The 14730-nt window shown below is 37.4% G+C and overlaps 1 protein-coding gene across 2 annotated transcripts in view; it reads right to left on the bottom strand.

Moving 5' to 3' along the window:
- Positions 1-756: 756 nt before the first annotated feature.
- Positions 757-14730, bottom strand: part of ATG2B (autophagy related 2B) — a 51773-nt gene continuing 37799 nt past the window's right edge. For both annotated transcript variants that reach the window (XM_062619873.1, XM_062619872.1), the window contains exons 34-42: positions 14292-14393; positions 11031-11109; positions 10021-10225; positions 9024-9093; positions 7978-8060; positions 7410-7531; positions 7075-7229; positions 5936-6085; positions 757-5142 (exon numbers count right to left, since the gene is read on the bottom strand). In XM_062619873.1, the coding sequence (XP_062475857.1) occupies positions 4912-5142; positions 5936-6085; positions 7075-7229; positions 7410-7531; positions 7978-8060; positions 9024-9093; positions 10021-10225; positions 11031-11109; positions 14292-14393 (1197 nt within the window). In that variant the 3' untranslated portion in view covers positions 757-4911. The remainder of the gene's footprint in view (positions 5143-5935; positions 6086-7074; positions 7230-7409; positions 7532-7977; positions 8061-9023; positions 9094-10020; positions 10226-11030; positions 11110-14291; positions 14394-14730) is intronic.

The raw sequence follows: 14730 nt of genomic DNA on the forward strand, positions 1-14730 counted from the left end.
ATCTGTAGCAGCCACATTAATTTATTCCTCAGCTTTTGACCTCTGTGCAATTCTTCTTTTTTTTCCCCTCGGTATAAAATGGATACAGCTGTATAGCCAGGTAGGTAAAAGGTTTTAACAGTGAACTTTGTTATTTTGGGAACCTGTTTTCTGTATTATTGTCATGGTTTAAACCAAACCAGACAACTCATTCACTCACTCCCCCCACTTCCTGTCCTCCCCCTACTCCCGGAGGGACAGAGAGGAGAGTTAAAAAGAATGCAACTCCCACAGGTTGAGATAAGAACAGTTTAGTAACTAAGGTATAACACAAATCACTACTGCTACCACCAATAATAACAATGATAAAGGAAATAACAAGGGAAGAGAATACAACACCTCCCCACCAGCTGACCGATAACTCACCCCCTCCAGCCCGATCAAGCACTGACCGATACCTCCTCCAACCCCACAGTCTCCCAGCCCTTCTGGTTAACTCCCAGTTACCTCCTGGGCATGACGTGCTGTGGTATGGAATACCTCTTTGGTCAGTTCGGGTCAGGTGTCCTGTCTCTGCTTCCTCCCGGCTTCCCCTCCTCCCTGGCAGAGCATGAGGCTCACAAAGTCCCTGGCCAGACCAAAACATCGCTATCAGCTCTGTTCCCAGGCTGAAAGTCAAAACACTGCACTGCACCAGCTACCAAGAAGGAGAAACATGACTGCTACTGCTGAACCCAGGACAGTTACATTCATTGGTAGAGAAAAACAACTCAAGGAAAAAAATTAAGGTATTTATTTATGTATTGTTACAAATTTGTGGGAATTTTTTTTTTTAATTAAACGTATTTAACAGGACAACCTATTTGCACTCAGGCCTTTCAGCATTTTAAAAAGCTAAAATATACACTTTTGGTGCCCATATATATTATGGTCAAAAATAATCCTCAAAGACAGACTGAAGGGTCAAGAACTTTAAGCAAAAAAACTTCAAGTTGAAACAGTCAATTCCCTTCAACAGTAGTTTCTATTTTATGAGATTATATTCTTTACACTAGCCAACTATACACAAACAAAACTACTACAAAAGCAAAAATGCAAAAAATATAAACAAACGTATACACAAATTGCTGTGTTTCTGTCTGAGCTACCTCACCATTAAGAAATCCAGTACAGATGCATTATTAGTATTTATGTACTTAATTTGTAGTATTTAATTTTTTAATTGCAAACAGGATTCAACATATAGAGCAACTTAAAACAGTTGTCAGAAGCATAATTCATGATGCCTGGAGACTGAGAAAACTATCCACACTAGGGAATCAAATTGACATAAATTCCCACACCTTTTCTGACACCACTTATACTGCTGTGAGATTTAGGGTATTTAAAATATTTAGAAGTACTTAATTACTCCAAACAAATTTTTGGATTCCACTAATTTACAAAATGCATACATTTCAAGATTTAAAGTAGAATTAGTATCACATCTGCAGGTATATGCATCACGTTCAGTAAAAGTGTCTTGTTCGTAAGCATTTAACAATGCTTTGGTTTATTAAGAAACTTTTCTTCGCAACTCCAACAACTGGCAATGACAGCAAGCCATCTATGTTCACAGTCAACCACTTAATAAGAATACTAACCCAGACACATCCCTTAACCACGTATGAACTCTACAGTGATTGACTGAATGCTTATCATTAGGCAAGTATGCCAGGGTACTTGCACTGCTAAAAAGCCACAGTATTTAGGGACTGTCAACAGATATTGGAAAGAAAATGAAAACTGCCTGCACATGGATGTGATGAGTGTTACTGTCAGTCAATGCTAAGATTCTTATACAGCATAGGGTCTGTTCTGATTTTTCAAAAAGATGGCTTTCTTCAGCGACTTCCCTTAAGGCATTTGTTTATGTATTATTTGAACTGCCAGGATACTTAAGAAAACCCAGGATAACAGTTCTGTCTATCAGTAAAGTATTGTAGTAAGTAGTAGTAGTAGCAGTAGTGTTAGTCGGTTCAACACTGGAGAATTTGAACATAGACTGTGCCAGTTTACACCCATTATAAACACGAAAAATGCTAATATCTATAGCAACTGATTTCAGTGGAAAACTCAAGTACAATGACATTTTTGCAGATCTCCTCGTGCTCAGAGACAATACAGTAATGTATCCACAGGCTTCAATTTTCAGGAAATATGTTCAGAGTCAAATCTCATTTTGGGTATTATTTTAAGTGCTTGAAAACTCTTACAGTATTGAGCAGAGCATATGATGAACCCCTTCTCACACAATATATACATTTTGATTTAAAACACAAGCCACTCCATACAAGACACATTTTGAAAACAAGTTCCTAAAACGTGAAGGCTAGTTTGGCGAGTTTTGGAGGCTTGGTTTTTGTTTTTTTTTTTAAACATTTCATACACTGCACGGTCATGTCACAACTCAAAAACAATGCAGAATATACATAAAAAAAATTAAGAAACTGCTTGTAAAAATGTTGGGAAAAATGTAAATCAGTTTCACTGAAAAGGCTCAATAAAGTGCAAGCAGTAAATGCGTTTACATAGTGAAAAGTAAAGTTTAATTATTTTGTACAAATGTATTGCTGACAATGAGAGACACTCTATTAAAAATGTTTTACCTTGACAGCATGCCCTCATATAAAAAATATATTCCAATTGCATTGCAGTACAACCAGACCATGACAGAGCTGAAAATGAAACGAACACTGAAATGCAACTGCTCCTTTTCAGCAAGGTAAAAAAGGAAGAAAGTATGCAGATTTTTACAATTACAGTATACTTCAATTAACTAGATAAACTGGACCAGCCAAAATTACACAGTACAGTAATTGCAAATGAAAATGATGCCCTGCTACTTACTTGCATTGATGCACAGCCATTTCTTGTGAAAGCATTCAGGAGGTGCTAAACTGCAAACCTGGAACTTATTCCTGTGCAAAATGCTCAATACTGTGACCTCTCACTAATGCAGAGCTCTCTAATTACTGGACAAAAGTATGAACTGCAGCAAGTATTTTTACATCAGAAAAATAATTTGTTCCATTAAATCAGGTACTTGTCCTCTCAAAAGCATCTCCTTCTGCTTACAAGTTATTTAAGTTATCAAGTCCTCAAAGTGTACCACAACTTAATGATTCCAGTAAATGAAAAAAAAAAAAAACAACAAAATAAAACAAAACAAAAAACACTCTAATATCACTTGTCACCCAATGCAAGAATTTGTTTGCAACTGGAGTTTTGTTTTATAAAAAATAATCAAGCCAACTGAAGAAGTTCTCCCAGCAGAGGTGACATTTTCAAATCATTTACCTTCTAGCCAGATTCTCTGGCATTCAGGAACAGTTCAGCATAATATCAGGATGATCAAGCAGTAACTATTTTCCTTCACAGACTCCTATTTGTCCTGTAAGGCCCAGCAGCAAAATTTTTGCTAGTGGCAGGTATTAAAAGAGGGAACTACTTCCTCATCACCCACAGAAACTGAAGTCTGATCAAAAGCATATGATAATTTCTTTCAGTGGAGATTTTCCACACAGCTTTTATTTACAGAATCTCCATTTAAGACAAGCACAGGATTATGACAAAATCATCCAAAGTGTTAAGCTGCTGAAATTCAAAACTAGTATTTGTCTCTTCAAAACAGTCCTTACTTTTTATCCTCCAGTTTCTGCTAATACCAGGAAAAAAAAAAAAAAATACAAACCAAAAGCTTTATTCCTGCACAGCTAGTGTTGAGCCTTTTAACTGCTCAGAAATGGCATAATGTCAAATTGCTTAATAAAGCCCTGTGGAGACACTGGTCACCTATTAAACTGTAAATAATGTCAGTACCAATCTCAATTTTAAAAGTTTGTGTCTTTTGTCAAATTAAATGACCCCAAATACTCATTGTCAAATAACTCATGAAGCACAATTTAAATCAGCTTGTGAGAGCAGCAACTTTGCAACAATAGGAACTTTAAAAGCAAGTTATTAAAATAAAGTCTGTGTAGAATTTTAATTATGAAATAATTTAGTTTTACTTTACTTAGGATTTCTCATTCTTACAAAGAACAGTTGGCTGCTGCTTTCCTGAAGAATAGTTATTTTTAGCATTGTAATTAGTGTAACAGAAAATAAGTGTTTTAACATGAGTTTAAACAAATTTAAGACACTTTTCTGTAGGGTCATCATCATATGATGCTCTTTTCAATAATTTTATAAGCTTCTAAATCACATAAAGGATAATGCACATTACATTTTATTCACACTATAAAAAAAGCACAATATACAGGCCATATCATTTAAAGTGCAACACAACAGAACATTTCTGCAACATTCAAGTTCTTCAAAGACCCACAAAAGTAGGCATTTAATATTTAGGAACAAATCCTGTTCATAGGTGTATCAACACTGCTGTAAGTGCCACGCTAAAAGCAATGCTTATGACCACTAAACAATATTATCTACTTCCATATTATATAGCCTTCATGTTTCATCTCCAAAATGAAAGCTTTTATCCTTTAGTCAGTAAAGAGCATCGAAGACAGTTCTTTGACTATGCTCTGAAATCATCTTTAAAGTATATTTAGTTTCACCACATAGGCTGCTGCTTCAGATGTTAAATCCACCAAGAAAAATATGGTAAACGGAATAGAGCAAGCATGTGTCCGAGTTGGTAGCGCATGCTTCACTATGTTGGCACTATCTACCAAATGTATTGGTAACACACAGTATAAGCAAGTACCAATTCGCTTTCCACTTCATAAATATTTTTGGTTGGATGTTTTGCTAACAGTTGTTGAAAATCTCGTTTGTTCCTGAGATGAACATGACAAAACAAAGTGAGCTCCATCTAGTACTGCCAATGGGACAGTGTTCTGCATTTCCAGCTTTGCTACCTGCTGAGCCAAATTTATAATCTCAATCCTCCCCAAGGCGCCACTTCTGAGACTCTTCTTGACGCACATCTGGCCTGATCTGGTTTCTCATTCCACCTAGAACATTTGAGGTTGCCTCTGTTGCGACAATGAAAGGTTTCACCACGGTTGGTGGAATTTGGCGGAGGACTCCTCCTACTGCTCCAGTTACTCCTCTGTTTTCATGCTCACGAGCAGCAGTTTCATAGATGGTTTGGGCTGTGTCTGTAATCCCCTTTAAGAAATTAACAGAAATTATTTACACTGAAAAAGAAAACCACTCCTTAATTTAAGGGAAACTTAAAACTGCTCAGCATTTATCTTCTTTTTTATCTGTATTATAACTAGTGCAATTATACTAACACAAATATGATCTAGTTCTTCTAATGCAGCCTAAAATAACACTACTATGAATTATTATGAAAACATTTCATGTAAATTCTGGTGGCATTTCTTGTGCATTAAGTGAAGAAACTGTTGGGTACTGTGATCCATTAAAAAAATGACAGAATTCACTGAACCCCCCCCCGGTTGAGACCCAACTTCCTAGACATGCTATTAAGTTCAGCTAACTGAAATACAACATCAAAAGTACAATAAAACCAGGTCGGCATTCTAATTGTTATACACTGTAATAGTAAAAAGAGCCTTCACTCGTTTGAAATCCAGCATTATGCTTAGACTTCTTAACTCCAGAGTTAACAGGGAAAGGGGAAGGGGAGAGAGGTAAGGGGGAAGGAAGGGGAGACAGATGACACAGGATGGGAAATCAGGTTTACATGTCTCAGAATAACTAAATCCTCACAACTGTAGAACAATGAAGTCCTATTCACACTTACGAATTTACTTCTTCTTCTCTGAATTTTCCAGGCAAGGTTTCTGTTGGTTTAAGATTACTGATGAAGAGTCTTGTTCAAAATTTAAATCCCCTTCTTCATGAGCTGAACTTAAACCAATACCAGTATTTTACTTGCTGTCTTAGAAAATAACTCTTCAGTTTGGTTAAGGAAAACTACTTTTGCACTCACCTCTTTTACTACACTATATGCTTTGGCTACACCTTCTCGTAGGTCTACTGGCTGATGAGCTAAACGATGAGGATGGAATCGTTTGATCTTTTTTGCTTCAATAAAAGTAGGCCCTGGTGATACCATGTCATATGCAGTTTCTGCAGCTGCCTGAAGATCAGGAGCAAATGCAAAATATATAAATCTTACTGTATCAAATCACAAATTTGAACTACCAATAGGGTGACACAATTGAAATAAAAAGAGTTCTAATTCCACAAATATCATTAATTCACATCAGATTTAAGGTTTCTAAAAGAACTTCTGCAATGGCTACAGCTGTAACTATACAAGTTCCATAATGAAAGAACGAATGTTGTAGGCTTTGATCAGGTTTTTTCCACCCTAATTCCTATTCCTTCAAAGGCATCTTCTACTCTGCACAAAATGCTCAACAGAAACTGAAATACTTGATCAATGGTACGTTTTCGAATAAACATACAAGCATACACTTAACTCCACTCATGTGGATAACACCACTAGGTTTTTTTACTATAGATGTTCAGGCTTAGTCATGTGTAACATTTTTGCAAAACTACGTGATAAAAGCGTAATTTCATCATGTATTTTACATTAAGGAACATAAATTTCTTAACACTTTAATCCATGATTACTTTAGGGTTAAATCCAGAAAGTCTTACAGACTTCTCTGTACATGAACACGATCAATATTGGATTTGAGACACTTTTTTTTTTGTTGGTTGATTTGGTGTTTTTTTAAATAAGTACAGATAAGCTGATATTTTAAAAACAGTAAAGAATCTATTACTGAAAAATACATGTGTGTGAAGAGCTCACCTTTCTCTGTATCAGTGACTTTTTTAGTGCAGCTGAGTATTTTAGTATTAAACTGTATACTGAAATAAAGACATTAAGAAACATGTAACAACCTGGGTGTTCAGCAATATTTTAACACCATTTCTAACCACTGATGCCATAGCTCTCACCTCACAGACTGCTGCAAGCTTTTCTATTTTCTTTTGTTTAAAAGATATGTTCCCAACCTTAAATATACAGCATTAAGATACTAGCTTAGTATAGAGCACTTACTAGCAACACTTCTCAGCTTATGGCTTAACTCCAGAAGTAACACACTATACCTGTATAGTCTGAACCATTCTGTTTGTTAGCTCCAGTGCTGCCATTGCAGTAGAAGTGCCAAAAGAAGCTGCTCCTCTTTGGAAGCCTCTTACAATACGGCCATCCTTCCGGTACTGCTCTATTGGTAACCACACCAAGTCTTTCAGACCTTGGACTGAAAATGAAGACATAACACCAGTTAGACAGCTCTCTTAGACAATCAGATTGCCTTGAGAGGAAGTGAGAGAAGTGAAAAACAAGTATTAACACTGTATATGTTGCAGGTTTATCAGATTTTGTTTGTTTTTTAAAGAAAATGCCATGTGTGTCTCAACAGAAATAAGAATTAACTTACCTAACTGCACTAGGGAATGCATGGGCCCTACTCCTCCCAAAATTCCTGGTAGCTGGTTTTTCTTGATATCATTAAGCCATTCACTGATGGCATAGGAGAACAATTTATCCACACCTAATAAACTGAAGTAAATAAAATTATTGTATTTTTAAACATATGATTCCTAGTAAGACAAATGCATTATTCACTGAAGTAAACAACAAAATTGTTTTAACAAAAGAAAAGCTGTTTTCAAGCGTCTTCTGTTGCTGTTGGCTAACCCAAGCATTTTGCATGTTATGTATTTCACAGAAGTTCAAGACTGCATAATAACATCCAGTTCAATAAAAAATAAAAATATGGCTAAAATTAAGTGTTTAGCACCAAGATTAGCACATATATTACTATCTTGAAAATGAATGACGTTCTTGAATGTTATATATTTTATGAAAACTAGAATCAAGACATATTTGTGAAGTCAGAAACTGTCTTGTATTTTACAAGTCCATCTTATCACAGTTTGCCTTTTCCTTGCTGCATTCAGTTCAATTTGCAGTCCCAATGTTAATCTACAATTCAATAAACTTACCCATGCCTGTAACAAAGTCTCTTCAGCTTTAATTCTGAGCAGTTTAACTGAGCAAGCCCAATAAGAATCCCAGCTAGTGTCCCCTGTAAGTGAAATACTTCGTTATTATATTACTCATTCTGTACAATCTGTGAGAAATAATTTCAACATCTAACTCTTATTGCAGGCATTTCTGTCTAAACTGATTCTAACCTAGTGTCCCAAGTACTACCCACTACAGTGCTATGAAATTGTTACATGAACACTTGCAGAAGATGAAATCTAGCTTATCTGGCTACTCTAAGAAAAACATCTGGATACAAGTGGGCTTCTTAAGAAATATTAAGATACAATAAATAATGTAAATGTAGCTCTGGCATTAGTGTGTTCCAGGCATTCTAAAGCTGCTACTTCATGTTTTCATTTTATTCAGCAGAAGTGCAAATGCAAGAAGTTGCTCCTTTTACCGGTCCATATATTCCTACTACTTGTCATGACCAAGTACAAATCTGGTTGTGCATACAGGATTTTTTGAGGTCTGCTCTGTAAAATTAGCATGATAATCAATACATATTTTAAAGAGAACTATCAGCATTTTTTAATCGGTATTAAATTCTGCCATTGACACTGAAGCCCATACACTACTTGACTGCATGGGATGGAAACAGGGAGAAGAAAAAGACTTTATTTTGGCATTACATGAAGGAGAAAATAAAATGCACAATTCTGACATCATATGGTGGTACTACCCTTTGAGGGGCACCACAGCTTTGTAGAAAGATATCCAGCCATCAATGAGTTGATAAATGCGACTGAAAGTCTCATTCTGAGTTAATCATACCTGGAGGATCCACTCCCTAGTTTTCAAATTAAGCGTGAAACAAGGTTAAGCTTTATTGAAATTAAGTGGGGAGGGTGCAGGGGACAAGTTCTAGATTTCTCAAGATCACATCCATAATGAGTAGGGACATAAAAATATACCTCAGCTCACGTAGGGGGTTGGGTGGGGGAACCAACGCAAACAACACCTATTTTTTTTTTCTACAGCACCAGCAGTATACACAAACCTGATCCATTGATACATGTTTGCCATGGTAATCAAGCCGTATTGGAACTTCCGATGTAAAACGAAATTCTCTGGGATACACAAAGGAAATTTTTCAGTGAGAAACGTGAAAGGGAATAAAATTATCCTTACAAAAAAAAAAAACAAACGATGGCCTTCCATTTTCTGCAAGCCAGAAATCCTCTAGTTACTGTGATAGTACTTCAGAGTAAGTGAACAAGTACAGTGGTAAATTCAGCTTACCTTGGCTTATTAACATCTAGTCAAGGTTAGCATTTATAATAAATTCAACAATCCTGCAAAACTGCTATTAAGCCCGCAGGTGAACATCTTCCCTCTCTTCACAGCATGAATTTCAGTTACAAAACAAAAAAAAAAAGTATGGCTAATAATGGTTCTACAGGCAAAATTTAGCCCTGCAGCTGGAACCTATTAAAAAATTCTGCCGGTGATTTTTTGATGAAACAGAACCACAGCCATTCTCTCATAATTTGGCTCTGCCCAGCTTACCAAAGCACACATCTGTGGTTAGAGGCACTTATGATCTGAAAACATGAGAAAAAACTTCTCATAATAAGCTGCAATTTTCATTATCACTTTCCAGTCAGGACCACGCTAGAGTTTCTCTTGTGATATCTTAATCATGTACCTCTCCCGTGATATCTTTTTTCTCTCATCTCCAATATCAGAACTAATGTACATTGTTAGACATCAGAGTACAAAGACTGCTCTTTTTATTTCTTCATGAAACATCTCATTACTGGTTCTATGCATGGCAGAGCTTTAATTTTATTTTCTTGTGCACAGTAGTGTGCAGAAGTTAAAATCATTAGTTACCTTTCAATGTCAAAGCAAATATATTTTATTTCCATAATCAGTCAATAAACAAACAAAAAAATGTACCTTGTCATAAGGTCTGAATAGTTTATCATTATACTTTCTTAAAACACTCAACAGAACAGCCATGTGTCACTGGAAATTTTTTAATGAAAGATTACCTGAAAAATACTGGCTGATCACTGTATGACATCACTTCTTGTGGGAAATAATGATCTTCTCCATTAACAACATCCATAGAATCCATGCTAGCATTTTCATTTGCTTGTTTGTGTGATGAGAAAGAAATGACTGGACTTGGTTCCTTAAGGCTGCTCACATGCCTGGGCAAACTACATGTAACTTCAGCATCAGGAGACTTCTTAACTAAGAGAAGAAGTCATACACAGTAAACTGACTCATATTTTTCACAGTGATTACAAAAAGATTGTGTTTATACAATTACTGTGTCCTCAGTAAGATCTAATGCTTATTAAAAGGAATTACTAGCAGCACAATAGATTCTTTTAGTAAGATAATATCTTAGTTCTCAACAGAAATTGTTATAAGAAGCTGAGATTTACGCATCAGCATAAATAAGCCACCTGGCTTTAATTGCAGCATACTCTGCAGTACTGCAGAGTACTTCATTACTTAAGCATTTCAGTATGATGTCTCAGTAGGTAAATTATAGCTGCTAACAGATTTACAAATATAGTTAAAAGAGAAAATATGCTTCTCAGTGTGTACTGGGTTTTGAATCAGATGGTGTAGTTAATTAGAAGTACTGCTTTAACTGCATACATACACTGCACTGCTTATTTATAAACTTGAAATCTGTTACACAACTTCAACTATTAGACAAACTCTTTAATGCACTAGGTATTAAATAATGTATTTAATAATAACTGCTAAGATTGTACACACAGCCCTCAATTTTTTCTGAAGTTCTGATTAAACATACTCCAATTTTGTGAAATCTTTTATACAATTGAGACTCCAGACGTTGAAGACCTTTGCTGCTATTTATAAAATACAAAGCTAAAACACACAAGGTTTCTGTGTTCTAACAATTAGTTACTAATGTTGGGGTTTGGTACTTAATGTAAGCTCTTTTACACAGACAAGATTCACATGTGAATTTACAGACATGTGAAGAAGCACTTTCATGCTAGATTTCTGAAAAGCATACCTTCAGGATCTGGAGTAACTAAGAGTTCTACTTCTGCAGAGAGGCTAGTGAAAAAATCTTTCAGGAAAAACAAAGCATCCTAATGTCAAAAATAAAATACAATCACGTTAAAAAATCATGTTAAAAAAAACAAATGAGCCCACAGTTCTCTAAAAATATTATCTACTATTCTAGCTCTCACATATGAATCAAAACACATTTCTTCTTTTTGACTCTTAACATGTGCAGAAGCCACACAGAAATCTAGACCCTCTTAGTCACTGCCCATGCTACACATAATATGATTTCATAATCTATCTAGCTGTGTCTTAAACTCCAGAATTGTTTTCATCATCTCCACTCTCATTTTGGAGACTGATCCAGAACCCGAGTGTTTTAATGGCTATAAGCTTTTCTCTGATTTCCAATGAAAGAGTATTTAAGCATATTTTATATTCATCTCCAATACTGCCAATGTCAGACAAATTACTCCAGATCAGATCTTACCACTACTTCACTGAAAGTCATTTAACACCAGCTATTAATGTCTTATTAATATACTGAAATTATTAGTTTGCTTTTTTTTTTGGCAGATGCATCACACTGGTACCTTGTTCACCCTATCATTCCTGATACCTGGACTTCTTTTTCTTTTTTGTTTCTAAGTGATACACAGACAACTTAAGTATTAATAAGAACTTCTCACATGACTGCATGCAGCCTGTGCTTCCAAGAAAGCTGTGGTTATTTTGCAGAAGTTGTAAAGGTGAATTTTGTTTACAGTACAGAAGATAAAAGACCTAGAAATGTAATAAAGAGGGAACGTATTTCCTCACTAGATGGCAGTATTTGCATGTTATTTTTCCCTATGAAATTTTTACAAACCATAGAGTTCAGTTTTTCTAACAGTAAAATGAAAACCTGGTGTTCATGTGTGCTAAGGGAAATGTAAAATAAACAAACAAACGAAAACCCAAAATAAACTCTTATTTCTCTGCAGATGACAAATTAAGCAAGAAATGCCTCAACAAAGAGCAATAACCACACTTTGAATGTCCAAACTTATGTAGCCTTCTTAGCAGTGCAGAGAAAAAAAAAAACACAACTGTTTCTTAAGTATATGAAAAATATTTTGCTAAAGAAATGTCCTGGGTTCAGCAGTAGCAGTCATGTTTCTCCTTCTTGGTAGCTGGTGCAGTGCAGTGTTTTGACTTTCGGCCTGGGAACAGAACTGATAGCTATGTTTTGGTTTGGCCAAGGACTTTGTGAGCCTCATGCTCTGCCAGGGAGGAGGGGAAGCCAGGAGGAAGCAGAGACAGGACACCTGACCCAAACTGACCAAAGAGGTATTCCATACCACAGCACGTCATGCCCAGGAGGTAACTGGGAGTTAGCCGGAAGGGCTGGGGGACTGCAGGGTTGGAGGAGGTATCAGTCAGAGCTTGGTCGGGCTGGGGGGGGCGAGTTATCGGTCGGCTGGTGCTGAGATGATGTATTCTCTTCCCTTGTTATTTCCTTTATCATTATTATCATTGGTGGTAGCAGTAGTGATCTGTGTTATACCTTAGTTACTAAACTGTTCTTATCTCAATCCGTGGGAGTTGCATTCTTTTCGATTCTCCTCTCCGTCCCTCCGAGAGCAGGGGGAGGGCAAGAAAAGGGGGGGAAGTGAGCGAACGAATTACCTGACTGGGTTTAAACCACGACAGTTCTTTTAGAATACGATACCACCGGCCAAGAAAGCGAGTTCCACCCGGAAGCCCCTTTCCTTCTGCTCCTCGACCGCCCCGACCTCCTCCACCGGCAGCCGTCCCCTCGCGGCCTCCGGCCCCGCTCCCGCCGCCGCTTGGTCCCCGGGGCCGCTCTCCCGGGCCGCTTCGGCTGCCGTCGGCTCCCGGGGCCGCTCCCCCTCGGCTCCCCGCAGCCTCACGGAGAGTAGGGCGAGGGCCAGGCCGTTGAAGAGCAGCCGGACAGCCAGGTACAAGTCCACGGCCACGTCCGTCCCGCCCTGCTGCTGGAGCCCGCCCGTATTACAAGCCATTGCCATAAAGCACAGTGAGACAAGAACCTTAGCCCAGGCCCCACACTTGATAAACACTAACACAGCAAATACCGGCTCTAAGTAAGTTACAACATTCTGAAGCTGTGAGATCAACAAAAACAACTCTGAGAGCCAATAAATCAGCATTGTGACGAGTGACTATTAATCCAGTCAAATCTGTCCTTATCTCAACCCTTCGTGCCCCACGCTGGGCGCCAAAAAGAACTGTCGTTATCTCAACCCTTCGTGCCCCACGTTGGGCGCCAAAAGACCAAGCTCTGACCGATACCTCCTCCAACCCTGCAGTCCCCCAGCCCTTCCGGCTAACTCCCAGTTACCTCCTGGGCATGACGTGCTGTGGTATGGAATACCTCTTTGGTCAGTTTGGGTCAGGTGTCCTGTCTCTGCTTCCTCCTGGCTTCCCCTCCTCCCTGGCAGAGCATGAGGCTCACAAAGTCCTTGGCCAAACCAAAACATAGCTATCAGTTCTGTTCCCAGGCCGAAAGTCAAAACACTGCACTGCACCAGCTACCAAGAAGGAGAAACATGACTGCTACTGCTGAACCCAGGACAAGAAAGTAAAACAATTTCTCCCATTTTTGTTCTGCCACTGCAGCTGATAGTGAGACCAAAGCCTGCAGAGCATGGAAGCAGCCCTCAAGTATCAACTGTCCTTGATTGGAATGTCATGAACAGCTTCTAGATTAACGATTAACTTTTTTCAATTAAAAACACCAAAGCCACTTCATGAACAAACAAAGCAAGATCATTCAAGAAAAGCCATGATTTCAAAACATTTGCTATCATCGTAAGTCTCAGGAGGTAAACTGGTATTATTGAATAAACTGCCAAGTCTAGAAATATTTTTAGTTTTTAAATAAAAAAAAAAAGGCTAGTCTCTCTAATAGCTGGAGCAGAAAACAAGTTCTAACATGGATATAAACAAAGTGGTATAGGTCCAAAGATACATGTGAATGACCATAAAAAAAGGCGTCAACCAAGAAAACAATCCCATATAATGTGTACGATAGTTACAAATATCTGTTAAAAAAAAAAAACACTATTATTAAATAAAAAAAAAATGGTTGCATTTTGGTTTCGTCTGATTGTTTGTCGTTTTTTTTTGTTTTGTTTTGGGGTGTGTTTGTTTTGTTGTTGGGGGGGGGGGGGGGGTGTGGTTGTTTGTTTGTGTTTGTTTCATTTGGTTTTTTTTGTTTTGTTTTTGCATCGGCACAACTGACCTGGTCAATATTGAGGCGAAGTGGCATTAGTGAAACACGTAAACAACATTCCTGCGGGGATCTGCCAGATTCTGGACGGACATGCAATGCTTTAACTGTTAACTGAAAAGAAGCAAAAGAAGAAATAAAAGTAGTAGCATTCACAATTATTCAATATCAGAACACTAGCAGAGAAAATCTTTTACTGCAAAACCTCTGTACTAGTCCAATTCCACCTACCCATAATAAAACTACTATTGCATAAATATTATGTATGTTATAAAAATGGAAAATAGTAACCCCCCAAAAAACCTAAATTCATAAATCCTTTATAGAACCAGTAATACTACAGTATACCATAAAACTACAACTCCACATCTGTAGTGAAAGGTCTAATCATGCTCATGCAAGATGTTTGTTCAAAAACAGAATAGGAAAGCTACCAAAGTAGTCCTGCAAA

Source organism: Pezoporus occidentalis, unplaced genomic scaffold (assembly GCF_034315485.1).
Source record: "Pezoporus occidentalis ecotype Australia unplaced genomic scaffold, CSIRO_AGI_Poc_V1 ctg215, whole genome shotgun sequence".
In the NCBI taxonomy this organism is placed as follows: domain Eukaryota; kingdom Metazoa; phylum Chordata; class Aves; order Psittaciformes; family Psittacidae; genus Pezoporus; species Pezoporus occidentalis.